At 36.3% G+C, this 15,187-nt stretch overlaps 2 protein-coding genes across 2 annotated transcripts; one reads left to right on the forward strand and one right to left on the reverse strand.

The window, feature by feature from the left end:
• The first annotated feature begins 1,032 nt into the window (after window positions 1-1,032).
• On the forward strand, window positions 1,033-2,466 carry LOC104724780 (serine/threonine-protein kinase-like protein ACR4). The gene has a single exon (XM_010443328.3). It carries the CDS (start codon window positions 1,156-1,158, stop codon window positions 2,143-2,145), a length of 990 nt encoding a protein of 329 aa, XP_010441630.2. The 5' UTR covers window positions 1,033-1,155; the 3' UTR covers window positions 2,146-2,466.
• A 2,749-nt stretch (window positions 2,467-5,215) lies between these two features.
• LOC104724781 (uncharacterized) lies at window positions 5,216-10,758 on the reverse strand. The gene is made up of 14 exons (XM_010443329.3): window positions 10,262-10,758; window positions 9,777-9,938; window positions 9,610-9,675; window positions 9,370-9,513; window positions 9,175-9,288; window positions 8,924-9,025; window positions 8,645-8,830; window positions 8,309-8,398; window positions 8,098-8,232; window positions 7,834-7,956; window positions 7,638-7,723; window positions 6,920-7,532; window positions 6,751-6,828; window positions 5,216-6,606 (listed from the first exon to the last, which is right to left on the reverse strand). Exons 1-14 carry the CDS (start codon window positions 10,529-10,531, stop codon window positions 5,524-5,526), a joined length of 3,252 nt encoding a protein of 1,083 aa, XP_010441631.2. The 5' UTR covers window positions 10,532-10,758; the 3' UTR covers window positions 5,216-5,523.
• Between the last annotated feature and the right edge of the window lie 4,429 nt (window positions 10,759-15,187).

The raw sequence follows: 15,187 nt of genomic DNA on the forward strand, positions 1-15,187 counted from the left end.
GTAATTTCGGAATTTAAGGAAATTTGATGGTGTAACGAACGTACCAATATTATAGTAGTGGATTAGATTAGTTAGTAACACAAAAATTGCAGGGTTTAGTTTAGGGTGTTTTTTAGATATGATATGACAAACAACACGTAAGATATGACAAACAAAAATAAACAATCAATCGTTAGTAAAATTTATATATCCATACGAGGAATATTAGTTGAGACTTAGTAAGATGTAAGTAGATGCATTCTTATGATATACACTATATATAGAATTATCAAAGTGGCATTAGTTTATATATATTAGGTGCGAGTTTCACCTGCCAAAGTTAGATAGGTCCCCTCTCGAATACTTCATTCTTATAATATTCTTTCGTATCCTTTCGACCATTTATTTTCATTGTGTGGTTCTTACAAGTTACAACACATTATTTTGATCTGTACAACTATAATATGACTATATGAGTTGAACACTCTTATTAACTTATATCAGCTACTGAGTCAAATAGTTTCGATATCATATGTGATGTGGAAACATCTAAAGTACGTTTTCATCTTTTGATGAGTAGGTAGTTAGTTATTCAAGCTCCTTTTTCACTTTATAATCCATTGAATTGATTGTTATAACATGACACTACAAAATTTGCTATTTTGAAGATGGATCCGCTGAAAGTAGATAAATTTGTACAATACAAAGAAAAATTCCTCGCAATATTTAATGTACTGTTTTCCAAAAACTATCCAACGATCGGATATGTATGCACAATCTTATTCATATTCACATACAGTAAGTGTTATTTGTGTATATGTATGATAATTAATTTTTATGAAAAAATTGTGGCATATTAGTAACAATATATAATTTATTGAAAATAACTAAAACTTTTATGAATAAGTTGTGGCATATTACTATATTAGTAACAATATATAATTTATTGAAAATAACTTAAACTGAAATTTTTTATAATCTAACAAATTTGAAAAGTAAAGATCTTCTTCCTAATATAAAAGTCCATGAATATTTTATTGACCATCTAGACAAAATATTTTTCTTTCCTTTTGTCTTTTTTGACTTTTTTTTTTTCCCTCTTCGTATATAAAACTCACACAAACCCCATAATCATACCATTGATGAGTCTTCATTATTTTTTTCTTGAAACCCAAAATGGACAAATCTGAAAAAATCGCTTACATTTCAGTTTTGTCTCTTCTCTCTTTTGCTCTTCTTCTTCTCATCATCTTCCTCTTCTTACTATGCAGAAAAAGACCAAACCGGTCCGACGACGAGTCTCTTCTTCTTGAAGCCAAACCGGCCGGTCAATCTTACCCTTTAACCGAATTAGATTCAGCAACCGACGGATTTAACCAGAGACGAATCATCGGTTCCGGTCGGTTAGGAACGGTTTACGCTGGGATAATTCCGGATCGTAAAAACCTCGTCGCGGTTAAACGAGTACATCCCGGTTTGGTTTTGAGTAAACCGGGTTTCGGTTTCTCCGCGGTTTTGAAAACGCTTTCTTCTACGCATCACCAAAACGTCGTCTCGATCTTAGGGTTCTCAGAAGCTCCCGGAGAAAGAATCGTCGTAACCGAGTTCATCGGGGAGGGCAAAAGCTTGAGCGATCACTTAAACGGAGACGAATCAGCTGTTGAATTTTGTTGGAAAACGCGTTTTAAAATCGCGGCTGGGGCGGCGAGAGGATTGGAGTATTTGCACGTAATCGCGAACCCTAGAATCGTTCACGGTAGATTCACGTCGTCGAATATACTGATCGACGTGAAATCTACGGCTAAGATTTGCGATTACGGATTTGGGTTTTTGATTCCGGTTGAAAAATCTGGGATTTTCGGATACGTCGAAGAAGGGTATTGCAAAGAGAGTGATGTGTATGGGTACGGCGTCGTTTTATTGGAGATTCTGAGTGGGAGAAGAAGTGAGAGTGGGTTGCTTGTGAAATGGGCAACGCCATTGATCAAAGAACAGAGATTTGGTGAGCTTTTAGATCCGAGGATCGTTGTTCAAAGTGAGGTTAAGGGTTTGGTAATAAGATTGGCCAAGGTTGCTTTGGCTTGTGTCGGGAACTCACGGAGGAGTCGGCCGTCGATTTCTGAAGTGGCGGCGATTTTGAATAGTTTGGAGAGGGAAGGAGGGTGATTTTGATAATTTTGAAACGTTTCGGGGTTTTAGAAACAAATATTGGAAATTAAAAGGGGTAGAGTTGTTATTAGTTGGACATTAACGTAGATGATGTTTCTATTGCCGTGTACATTAGATGACTTTTATGTTTAGGATTTGGACCATTTGGTTTCTTATGAGTTAATTAATATCTTTAATGATGTTGTTGGGTGATTTTTGAACAGTTCAAAATGTTTTGGGGTTTTATAGAGAAGAATGGAAAACTTGAAGGGTTATTATAGAAAATGCTAGTTTACGCTGTGTATTTTTTTTATAATGATTATTTTTTTTCCTCGGTTTTATGATTGTTTTTATCAATAGTTTATCATTGATTTATAAACTCAGTTTCATATAAATCACACGATGATGTTACTCTGAAGTCTGAATCAGTATGATAAACTGTTGATATGAATAATTTTTGTATTAATCTGTCCAAAACAATCATAGATTACGAGGAGTTATGTATTTAAATATAGTTAATTGTGTACGAAAGAATTTTATTTATCGTAAAAAATTAAATATATTAATATTATTTTAGACTCATTCTGATAAAATTTTGACGAGACTTGGAAGATAGATTTTCGTCAAAACTGGACGGTGGACCTAATCTTGCCACCTTGTGGAACAAGTCACATTTTTCTTTTTTGGTGAAAAAGTTTGGTAGGTTTTATTTAATTATTATTGTTGCATCAGTGTTAAGTGGTTGATCAAATGTAACGTTATGAACAACAAATTTATTACAAAACTAATGACTGGGATGAAAATATAACTTATCAGAAATTTTATTTGTAGGATTTTCTGAATTTTAATAGCCTTGGAAAAAAACTGTAACTTTTGAAAAGCTAACGTAGACTTTGGTTCTCTTAGAATTTCGTTAAAACGTAGTGTTTGTTACTTTGTAGATTGGAAACGTAATTTGTAAATACTATTATGAAAGAATTTTTAATAAAATAGTTATTAAGAAGCAAAAAAAAAAAAAAAATGGTAGCAGAAACAACAAAAAGCTAACCAAATTTATGAATACATCACGGCCTATACAAATTGAAGATTTTTTTTGTCATATTTGGTCACACTATACAAATGTAAGATGCATACAACAAAAAATTTATTATTAATTTGTACTATCTAACTCACTTTTGAAGGTTAAAAAAAATCAGTTATGACAAGTTGAACTAAACAGTTTTTTCTTTAAATTAATCATTAAACAGTTTTTTCTTTAATTGCAAAAAATGTCCTTGTGCACTCATTATGCACCCGTATTCACTCATAAAAAAAAAGAATATGTGTATTCTTCTACAGGAAAAATCACTAAAAAAGATGTGCAAACCGCACCTATACACAAGCTAAGGTGGGTCGAAGACATTTTAGAGAAAGCTCCCTATGTTAATCCTATAGACTATGGGCTGGTTCACTATCGTGCTGACTCCAATTTCCGACCAGCTACCCCTGCAATGTCAGTTAATCCCTCAGGAAATTTTGGGGCCATTGCCATAGGCTCTGACTTGAGAGTATACAATCTTAAGTATGCAGTTCACCATAAGTGTTTATCATTTTATGGTGTACGAGGCTGGTTCTTTAACTGACTATTTTAATGTTTTGCAATATGGAGGATTACCCCGTTAGTTTGGAGGATGAGCCATCACATAAGGAGTTCATTGCTTCTATTTGATTTGGGGCTAGTGGCCATTTTTTGTTTGTGTTGGCAACTATAAGTTCTTCACAATGTGGTGTGCTCATAGCTGGAAGTGCCTTTGCACCGTGACAATGTAAGTTAAGATCCCTTCATCGTAGTAGCATGTTTTAGGAAAACCAGCGTTATGCTCAAGTTACATATATTCTTGCAGTTCTTCTAAGAGAGCAGTGGTAGCAGTTGCTATTACACACAATGATTCACATGTGTGTTATGCGGATAAACTGGGTTCTATATACGTGCTTGAGTTGGGGATCCATGAGGGTATCCTTTTACTGGCTAAGTTGGTAAAGTTTGATTATCAAAAAAAAAAAAGTTGGTAAAGTTTGCACATTATAAAACTGTTTTTTTTTTTTTAATTCATTATAAAACAGTTTTTTTTCTTTAATTGCAAAAAATGTCCTTGTGCACTCAAAAAAAAAGAAAAGAATATGTGTATTCTTCTCTAATTGCACAAGATGTCATTTTTTTTTTTTTAAATATGTTATTTGGCAAAATATACTAAATTGATTTTTATGCCAATTTTTAGATCTGTTAGATACTATTGCAATTAATGACTCCAATCTTCGGACGAACGTGTGACGACCAGAGACGACCAGGGACGGGCGAATTTATTCAAGGAAAAAAAGATAGTCATGTGTTACCATGTATTATGCTATAGTTTGCGTAGCTGACTATCTTTTTTCTTTTTTATTTTCAATATCGGTTAGGTTAAGTTTTGAAATTGAAAAAAAAACTATTATAAGACTGAATGAAAGAAACACATATAAAATCTATACTAAAATCACCTAGAGAAACGGGCGTGTGGCGTGGGAAAAGAATATTAAGCTCAGTCGTGCTGGTCGGAAAAGAAACCCGATTTATGCTTTTGTTACCGACGGGACGACGTCAGAGATTGTGTTTGGTTTTAAAAAAATTGCTTGAATGTTGGGATTTATTCTATCTTTCATTTGATCAACTGTTTTTGTGTGTTTTACTTGGCTTTTGTAGCAGCTTTGTTGATAGCCAGGCTATCATAGCCTTGTTAGCTCTAGTCTCATCTCTTCTTATAAACAATTCCTCCATTGATGGAGAGTTCTAATAAATAAACAAACGTAATTAACGTACAGTATCATATTTTTCTCAATTATTTATTTACGCTAAGAATATCAAATCACGCAAGTGCACTTCTAATTTTTTAACTAAATTCTTCTCTTGCTGTCACATTTCGTAATACAAGTCAAATCTGGAAGAGCTTATCACCAAGTTAAATTACTCTTAGAATCATTCCTTTAAAACCCAATTCGTCAATACTGTTGACTTAGAATTGAAGTGTAACATCCAAAAACAAACGGTCGCACTCAAAAAAACTCGTAAGAGAATCCTGAAAAATAAACAGATTAAGTCTAATATTCAAAAGTCCAACACCAAACCGACGCAAACCCCACACATAGTAATACCAACACAATGACACACTCATAAAACCTAAAAACTTCAGATTCAATACAACTTGTTAATTCGGTTTACATTCCCCAGTACCAGATAAACCAATAAAACCGATAACCCGATTAAGATCAACAAAACATTACCCAAGAGCCATTCTAAATCCAACTCTTTTACTCATCTCTAGAGATCGAAACTGCGAGATTAGAATATGTTTGTCTCCTCACTCTGTACAGAGCCTTGTCCTAAGAAGAAGTGACTTCTCTCTGTCTCTTTCTCTCTTCTTCTTTCCCTAAAGCTTTCTTGGGAAGAACATGAGTTTCATACAAAGCAAGAATCTCTTTCTTGTTTTGATGGCCTCTGTTCAATAACAAATGTCCACAATCGTACTTGGTCAGCTCATGCTTTAGATTCTGAACAGTAAGCTTCCTGTAATCTTCTTCTTGCTCCTCCTCACCATTGTCTTGATGGCTTTGAAAGTCCTCATCGCCTTCGTCAGTAGGACCTTGATCATCTCCTCTTGCGCTTCGAGCCCGTTTATTAGTCCTTATGATTCTGTCACTTGTATCTCCAATGTCCATATCAACGACTTCTTCAATTCTACTCCGCTTCCCACGTGAGGAACTCGCAGCTCTAATTTTGTTGTCAAGTGCAGTTTCTTTTAACCTAGCTTGAGCTAGTTCTTGCTGAAGATTATCAACGCTTGCCTGTGCTGCTTGCAGCTCAAGAGAAAGAGCTTCCGCTCTTCGATTTGCAGCAATATGAGCCTTACGCTCTTCATCCAACAGCTTCTCAAGTGACTTCACGTTATGAGCCCTCTGTTCATTGGTTTCCTTTAACAATGATCCGATTTCTTTCTCTCGTTCTTCGACTCTTGCTTCTAAGACTGTAACTTTGGAGACAGCCTCCATTTCAGACACACGAAGTTTGCGCAGTTCATCCTCCAAGTCAGTCTTCTGTCTCTCCAAGTTTTCAATTTGCCTCTCAGCTCGTTCGATCTGAGCAAGTCTCTCCATCGCCAACCTCTGAGTCTCACTTTTCTCCTTTTGGGAAGTGACAGCATCAGCTCGTGCTTTATCCGCCAGTTTGATAGCACGTTTAGCTTCTATTTCAGCTGTCTTACATCTCTCTTTGACTTCATCGAAACTTTGAAACTCAGATCGATACTTTTGCTCCATACGCATTTTCTCCTGCTCCAACTTGTTAGCTTCCTTTTCATATGCTAAAGCATTTGTGTTGGCACTGTCCAACTTATCAGCCATTTCCCTTAATTCTAATTTCAGAGATGCTAACTCCACGTCAAAGCTTTTAATATTTGATTCAGCCACCTGCAAAAAGACACAACACAAGCTGAGATTCACATTCCACAAAGGTTCAAGCAATTCAGCAAACTTATCAGAACGCAAGGAGCCACAGGAAGATAAGAGAAACAAAACTAGGTAACATAGATACTATCATTTCAAAAAGCTTACCTTCAACTCTGATCTTAGAACCGTTAGAGACTGCTCTGCCTTCTCAATTTTTGTAGCCTTCTCCTTGATTTCTTCATCCTGAAATTGCATTACACCGTATATGAATGATAAATTGATAATTTTAAACTTAAAAGTCATAGTTTTAACGAATGAGACAAAAAAAAGATACCTTCTGCGCTAAAGTGACACCAAATTCCTCCCTAAGAACATCTTCCCTCAATTGTGTTTCCTTGCCTGAACGCTCTTGCACTGAAGCAGCCTTTTGCAGAGCAGATCTTGCTTCTCCCACAGCATAGTCATACTTCCTTTTCCAATCCTCAGTCTCTTCTTGAGCGGATTTCGCTTGTTCTCTCGCTGCAGCTAGCCTAGCTTCAGATGTAGTACTTCTTGTCCTAAGGACTTCCATTTCGGAATTAAGCTGATCTTGAACAGCTTTTTGCTTCAAAACAATCTGGTCATAATTTCTTTTCCATTCTTTGATTTCTTCTTTTTTAGATTCCACGGTTTTAACCAGAGTAGAGCATCGCTCGTTCAGAGAACTATTCTCCCCCTGTAGTTTAGTTATGCGCTCTCTGTATATATCTTCCAGCTTCTTCTTGTCATTGTTGGATTCATCATAACGTTTCTGGTATTCCAACTTGTATCTCTCGCTATCATCTAATTGCTGCTTTAGATGTTTCATCGCATCTTCAACAGAACGGAATTTCACTGCAAGTGAGTTTTTCTCTATAGCGATGCTATCGATAAGCCTTTTGGTGAGATCATATATAGGTCCTTCCAAGCTGAACGATTAAAAAAGTAGACCACATAAGGCACAATTACATGAACGCACCTCCAAAAATAACTAAACAAGTGAAATACAGTGAGGAGTGGAAGCAGTAAAATACCTTTGTTGCAAAAAGACAGAAAGTTTCTGCCATTTCCCAGGGCCATGGCATGATGCCTCGTATTCTGCCAAACGAGCTTCTAGAACCTGAGACACAGTCATCATAACAAGCAAGCAATAAGAAATCACAACAATTTTAATCCCTAATCCTTCTATGCCAAATAAAAAGACAATTAAAAAATCCATAAATAACCAACCTTGACAACATTGTCCATATTTGCATTAGAGGCATGGCAAGCTGATCTCAGCTGCTTTTCCATGCGCTGGATAGTACTCGTGCATCGCAAATCTGCTTCCATAAAAGCGTTCTTCTTGTAATCCTAAATCATCAAAATACATAGTCTATATTAGCATAAGACAATAAGAGGAGAAATTTCATATGTGAAAGATGAGTTATATAAAACAGTCAAAATTCAAAACCACTCCTTATTACTGAACAACACTGTTTTAGAATCTATTACCTCAAATTTTTTCTTCAATTCCTTGTGGAGAAGATCCTCGTATTTTTTTCTTGCTGAACCAGCCCCTACAGCATTAGAGTTAAACATAGCCAAGGCTTTTCGAACTGCTTCTTCATGTTCTTCCCTCAGTGCACCCTACACATATAGCAAAATTGACATTAATCATAAATTGCAATTAAAATAAAAGAGACGCTAAAGCCAAGATACTTACTTCTTCAGGAGCTTTTGATTGGTCAAAGGCAGCCATATAGGCGTCTATACCAGAATCATGTGCTCTTCGACACTCAGTTTCTTCGACACTCTATAACAACATGGTCAAGAAGAATCGATTAAATTAATCTGGGGGGAAAATAGACTAGAGAATGCATTAGTAAGAACATTCCAACTGATCCCCACATTGGTTTGAAGTACATAGATGTATGAATGCAATAATCAACCATGTGTTTACCCATTAAGATGTAATGTATCATAAAATGTAAAGTAATTCTGGCAGTATACAGTCAAATCCTTAAATGTATTAAATATCCAGAGGCAAGAGATATCAAACCTGCCAAGATGAGGTTATTGTTGGCACAGCACCATTATTCAACGCATCCAGATAAGACTGTGTGATACCAACAAGAATAGGGCCAGTCATCACAGTACCCCCTAATTGCTTGGGCCTCGTCTTCTCAAAAACAAACTTGGTAAATGCATCCAGGCCAGCACCGAATTCAGGTCTCAATTTTTCCAACTGCATTAGAACACAGGATATTGACCAATCAAGCATCCAAACGATTACAGCATAGTATTATAGGTAAAGGAGCATGCATAGAACAATACTAACCGAAATTTGATCAAGTCTCTGCAGGTCCTTTTCATTGTTCAGAGGCCTTACAAGGGTAAAGCACTCTCTGTCAGGGAAAAGGGCACGAATTGAATCTCGGATCTGCAAAAAAAAAAAATCATTGTTTTCATTTACACTGACTGACTATTATTCTACCAAAGGAATTACACTTGATCACCACACCCAGCTTTCTCAAGAGTGCCCGACTATCATCCAACTAAACATACTCGAAAAAAGAAATAATATATTACCTCATTTTTTGCACCAATATCTCCTCCAGTACCTTGAACTGGCCTTAATGCAATTTCTAAATAGTCACGTGGACTAATTTTTCGATTATCTTCCACTAGATCCAAATAAAAGTCCTACAGCAAAATATATAACTGTCAATACATATCTCTAAGCAATAACATCAACAAACACAATTGACAGAGAGAATTATATACCCTCAACAGCCAGACAAAGATGGGAGAAAATTGCCCAAGTTCAGAACGTGAGCTCGTTCCTCCAGAAGCTTTTACGCGGATATGCTTTGTCATTTGAGTGACAAGAGAAAGACGATCGAGCGAAGCTTCGTCGATACCTCCCATCTGACACATACAAACAAAAACAACATCTAAGTCAACAAAATAGTGATATAATTTCACAAAAGATTAAATTGAGTTTAAACTGAAAATTTAACAGACCTGATTGTATACGAACATGCTTGACAAAAGAACAGCTAATGAGAATATCTGAGTGCTATAGGTACCCTGTGGAAATGGAAGTAAAGCGAATCAAAGCATATTAATAAAACCAAAATCTTCGAAAGAGAACAAAACTGTTAGTAACAGTAAAATAAAATGATACTTACCGTTTGGTCGTAAGCATCAATCCCTTCACTATCTAACAGCAAAAGATTGTATTCAGTTCCGTCAAGAGCTGTCCTTTTAATAGGAGAACTCCACAACCAAAGCCCCTTGGTACACGGCTTGTGTGTTGATGCTACTTGAAACCCATTACTGCGTCCAAGAAGCTACAAAAAAAAAACCTAACAAATCAATTCAAGAAAACAGACAATAACAAAAAACCCCTAGACCTTAAAACACTGTAATACAGAACCATATCAAACCAAACACCATTTCCCCCAACGAAACCTCCGTAAACAACCTCTTAACTTACAAAAGCAAAAAAAAAAACAAAAACCCCCATAACTGAGTCCAATAAGCTTCCAAAACCTAACAAACAGGAACCCTAAAATTTGCCAAAACCCTAAACCTGGAAACAATAGCCACAGAACCCCAATTCACCATTTTCCACCAAAACCCTTAAAAGAAGAAACGAAAAAAAAAAAAAAACCTGATTCAGAATAAAGCTCTTTCCTTGACGAGCCCTACCACAAACCGAAACAACACCAATTGGTTCCTTAACGAGTTGCAAAGTAGCAACAGCTTCAGGGTCCATCCGAAACATGCCCTTATCATCACAATACACTAAACGAATCGGTCTTGGAGGACCCGTCACTGCAGACGAAGATGCCGGAGAGGTCGAAGGGTATGATCTCGGTGACGGAGAAGCGGGTTCAGACGGCGAGTCCTTTCCTCCTCCTCTACTAAAAATCCTCCTCATCTCTGCAAATTTTGTTTCCTTCAAATTCGAATTCCGAAGATTCGAAGTCTTACACTCTAGTTTCGCTCAAAGTCTGAAAATTCCTAAATTTTGAAAAAGAGACGAAGAAAGAGAGAGAGACCTAAGATCCGTCCGTCGCGAGAAAGAGAGTGAAGACAGCGATTAAAGGGATTAAATACAGTTTTGTAATAGAGGCCCACTAGGCCTTAATGGGCCCGAATATTTACATTCTTCTGTGTGTTAGCCCATGTTTAGCTTTTTATTTTGACGCTTTTGCAATTTATAGTTCTGGCATTGGATTGGGTTACTTTGGAAAAGAGATTCTTACCAAATTGTTGACTTAACAAAAATGGTCGAAAAGATGATTATTTCAAATTTTCAATACCTAAAAGTCCAAACCCAATGAATTTTTTTTTGATCTTTGATATGTATTATTGGATCAAACTTTTTCTTGATGTTGACGTGATTCATGCAAGAAGGCTAACACAACCGAATAACTAACCGACATTTTGGCTCTGACCGGACAAGCTTAGTCTAGACAGAGTGTTGTGTATATAACACCACTTCCTGGTTGTATGCATGAATTAATTTGCTTATATTTTCTAGCACTAATAAAGATTAGATGCTATATATATATATATATATATATATATATATGTTTTTTGGGATTAATACAATTTCTTATAGTCAACTATACAAAACCAAAACTATCTTCAACTAAACACACATTTTTGAGTAATACTTGGGTTGATCCCTAGGGGTGAACCTATTCATTCACCCCCTTATAAAATAAGGAAATAAAATCTATACATATTTATTATAAAATTAAAAACTTAAACCGCTTTTTTATAAACCTAAACCGATATATAATTTCGTTGTAATTGTAAAATCTAAACCCTAACCATCTCATTTGTAAACTCAAACCGACATATACTTTCGTTCTAATTGTTAAATCTAAACTCTAACCATCCCATTTGTGAACCCAAACCGACATATAATTTCGTTTTAATTGTAAAACTTAAACCCTAACCATCTCATTTGTGAATCCAAACCGACATATAATTTGTACTAATTGTAAAATCTAAACCCTAACATCTCATTTGTGAACCCAAACCGACATATAATTTCGTTCTACTTGTAAAATCTAAACCCTAACTATCTCATTTGTGAACCCAAACCGACATATAATTTCGTTCCAATTGTAAAATCTAAACCCTAACCACCTCATTTGTAATCCCAAACCGACATATAATTTCGTTTTAGTTGTAAAATCTAAACCATAACCACATCATTTGTAAACTCAAACCGACATATAATTTTGTTCTAATTTTAAAAATCTAAACCAAGTTAATATTTAACTTTCCTTAATTAAAAGTATACAGAATTTGTTTCCTTAATTTATTTTTCTTTTTAATTTAATTTTGATTTATTTTTAAAATGAAATATTAGATGGAAGATTCTGATTGGCTTAGAAAAGAGGGGGTGAACAAAAAGGTTCACCCCTAGTATTTTTTCCACATTTTTTAATAAGAAAGTATAATCCTTAGACACATAATTTATATTAATCCAAGATTAGTTAGTCCTGAATTATGGGTTTAAACTGATCAGTGAGCTATTAACTTTGGTAACACAAATTTCTTGTTTGGAAAAATAATCCAAACTCAAGAATAATTGTACAATTGGAGCTTTTTTTTTTTTTTTTTTTGGGCAAACAAATCATCTTTTCATTCAATCACACCAAGTAAGTAAGATTACAAAGTTGAGAGTATTCAAAGACAAGGCTTGGTAATACACATAAACAAACAAACTTAAAGATCGAGAAGTGGACAGTCATGGCCAAGAGGTGTTGAAGATTTGAGCAGAGTATCAAATCGCAAGCTAGCTCAAGGTGCATCGACGCCACATTCACAGACAAGGTGAAGATGTGGTAAGTGGTCCATATCAATATGACATTGGGACGTTCAGAGGGTTTCCATAGTCGAGAGACACAATGGCTTGATTGGTTCATTGGCAAGGAGGAGGGTGTTTGGTGGGTTAAGGGTGGGCATGGCTTTCTTGAGGAAAGTTCGGTAACCACACTTCTATGATTTATGATCATAATGTCGATATTCTTCAGACTTTGCCAAGCGGGAACATCATTCCTAACTTTTGTGATTTGTACATGACAATAATCAGGGCACTAGGAAGATATGAAGAGAAGGGTAGGAATGCTTCGGTAATCTCCTCTCCATGGAGAAGATATCATAATGCCGACTTTCCTAATACCTTCGGTTTCAGAACAGCTGATGCGAGGTAATAATTGAGATCGTTGATGGCGCAACTGAAACAGAGAATGCCGACTTAAGAGGCACCGGTAACCTTTTCTCAACAGAGAAGAGGTCATAATGCCAATCCTCATCAGTCTTTGGCGGTTAGAGGTAGGGAACCTTATGGAAACTAATGGCAGGGTTCTCAAATATTCATTGCAACAGCAGAGCAACAATGAGGGATTATGTTCCAATTGCAGTCTTTGGACAATGGAAAGCATAAATCGCCAACAAGGTATACTACAGGAAAGCAAATGAAAGTTTGGAAACGACCTGGATTTGTGAAGAGCAGAGTTTGGGTCTCGGGGGATTGTCAAGGTTGTGCACAGTTCCGGCGTCAACACAGAGCTCCTGTCCAACTGCAACCAAACAAGCTGCTTGGTTAGGGGATCTAGGTCCAAGGAGCAGAGAGATGATGGGGTTGACTTCAAGGGAAGCATGTAGCAAAGCTGAGACACACGGTAAAGATGGTGTTTTGGAGTCTCAGATCTGGCATTGAGAGGCTGGTAACTCGTGAGAATCACCTCACTGGGAGGAACCACCGGGAGAGACGGAGGGAAAGAGAGGGGATGAAGCTGGAGCATGGCCGGAGTCGATGGGCGTGTACTTGGTGAACCTCCAGTGCGTTCACCGTTGAAACAGAACAAAACTAAGTTTAGATAGAAGAAGAGAACATGGGGGGGACATATCAGTTGCCCGGCGACGCCGATCTGAATCGACGCAGCCAGGGGGTAAGACATTGGAGTTTGGGCCAGAGAGAGAGGGGCTAGGGCGAACCGCTTCTGTTGTTATTAAAAGTTGAGAAAGTATCCTTGTACAATTGGAGCTATGCTTAAAAATTAAATTGTTTTTTTTTTCTAAAGGATTCTTCTTCATTCATACAAACTAGAGTTATACACTAACTTATAAACTAAAGCCCCAAAGGATAAGGGAAGCAAAGCCCCAAAGGATAAGGGAAACTTACAAACAAACAACTTCTAATACAAAACCAAACCCAACAATGAAAAACTAAAAAAAATCAACTCTAAAAATCAATTCAGCCGGAGAGAAGCTTGGAATGGACTCCAAGAACAAGAAGACAACGACGCTTGGAGAGGATATAGATGTAGCCAAACAGATTAACAAAGGACTTGTATAACCGAGATGAAGAAGAGCACCAACCAAGGATTGAAATTACCACCCCTTCTAGACCGCTACATCTTCAATTGAAACTCAACCCAATACCTCTTGAAGTGCTTCACCGATCCAGGGGAAGACACGAGACTATAGCTGTTGAAATGCTCCGGTTGAAAAACTTTATTTAAATATGCGGGAAGGAAAGAAACTTCATCTGTTGGGCGAGGTGAAAGGTCCCCGAGAACATCTTCTTCAAAGAGGAATGATAACCTTTACTGTTCTCCAAAACGGGATGACTTCACACTGAAGCTGAACCAACGAGAGCAAAATCAGAATCACCTAATCAGAGATAGTTGGAGATTGGACCGATCCTAATTCCGCTGCACCACCTCCAGAGAATTGATTCGATTGATAGACGAACAAACCAACCAAATCAACTCCATCTGAAGCAAAGAAATGAAACTAAAAAACCAGATTCATTTCTAGATCTGGATTCAAAATCAATTCTTTGTTGTGGACAGAACCAAAGCAAAATAGAACAGACAAGAAGCTACTGAAACCTAAACAAACACATGGCCACTGTCAGAAGGACGACAATCACCGTTAGCGGTACGATTAAATCTAAGCTTTTGAGGCGGTTATTAGGTTTTTTGAGAAAGAAAAATAGAAAAATGAATGGAAAAATGCTTAAAAATTAAATTGTCAAAACAAAAATATTTATTGTCATATATAATTGTATCTAAAAAACCAATTTAGATACGCTTCATATGTATGTTTCGAAACGTTTAAAATTTCCACCTGAAAACTCCATTGAATTGAACTTCTCTTTAAATTTTGTTGGCTAATTTCCGAAAAGTCTTCTGTCAACTTACGTGAATATGTATGAGAAATCATATAATTGAAAAAAAAACAAAAAAAAAAACGTGATGTGACCATGATGTTTTTTGTGGGACAAGTGGAAAATCAGATTACAAATATTATGTTTGTATAAACGCAATAATAATTGTTTTCAAAGATAGAGAAAATGTCCAAGTAGTTGCTTCCAAGAAATGAAATAAACAGCTCATTTTGTTTTGTTTCTCTTTTTTTTTGTATCCGTTTAATGCTCTTATCGTGTGAATATAAAACACAAGACGAGACACTCCCGGAACATGCTCCGTACGGCTTTCTCAAATCTCATGCAATAATTGCTTTTGTTCTTCCGAATCATTTCACATAGTATTAAGTTTGGATA

Source organism: Camelina sativa, chromosome 11 (assembly GCF_030686135.1).
Source record: "Camelina sativa cultivar CO46 ecotype springtype chromosome 11, ASM3068613v1".
Lineage (NCBI taxonomy): Eukaryota > Viridiplantae > Streptophyta > Magnoliopsida > Brassicales > Brassicaceae > Camelina > Camelina sativa.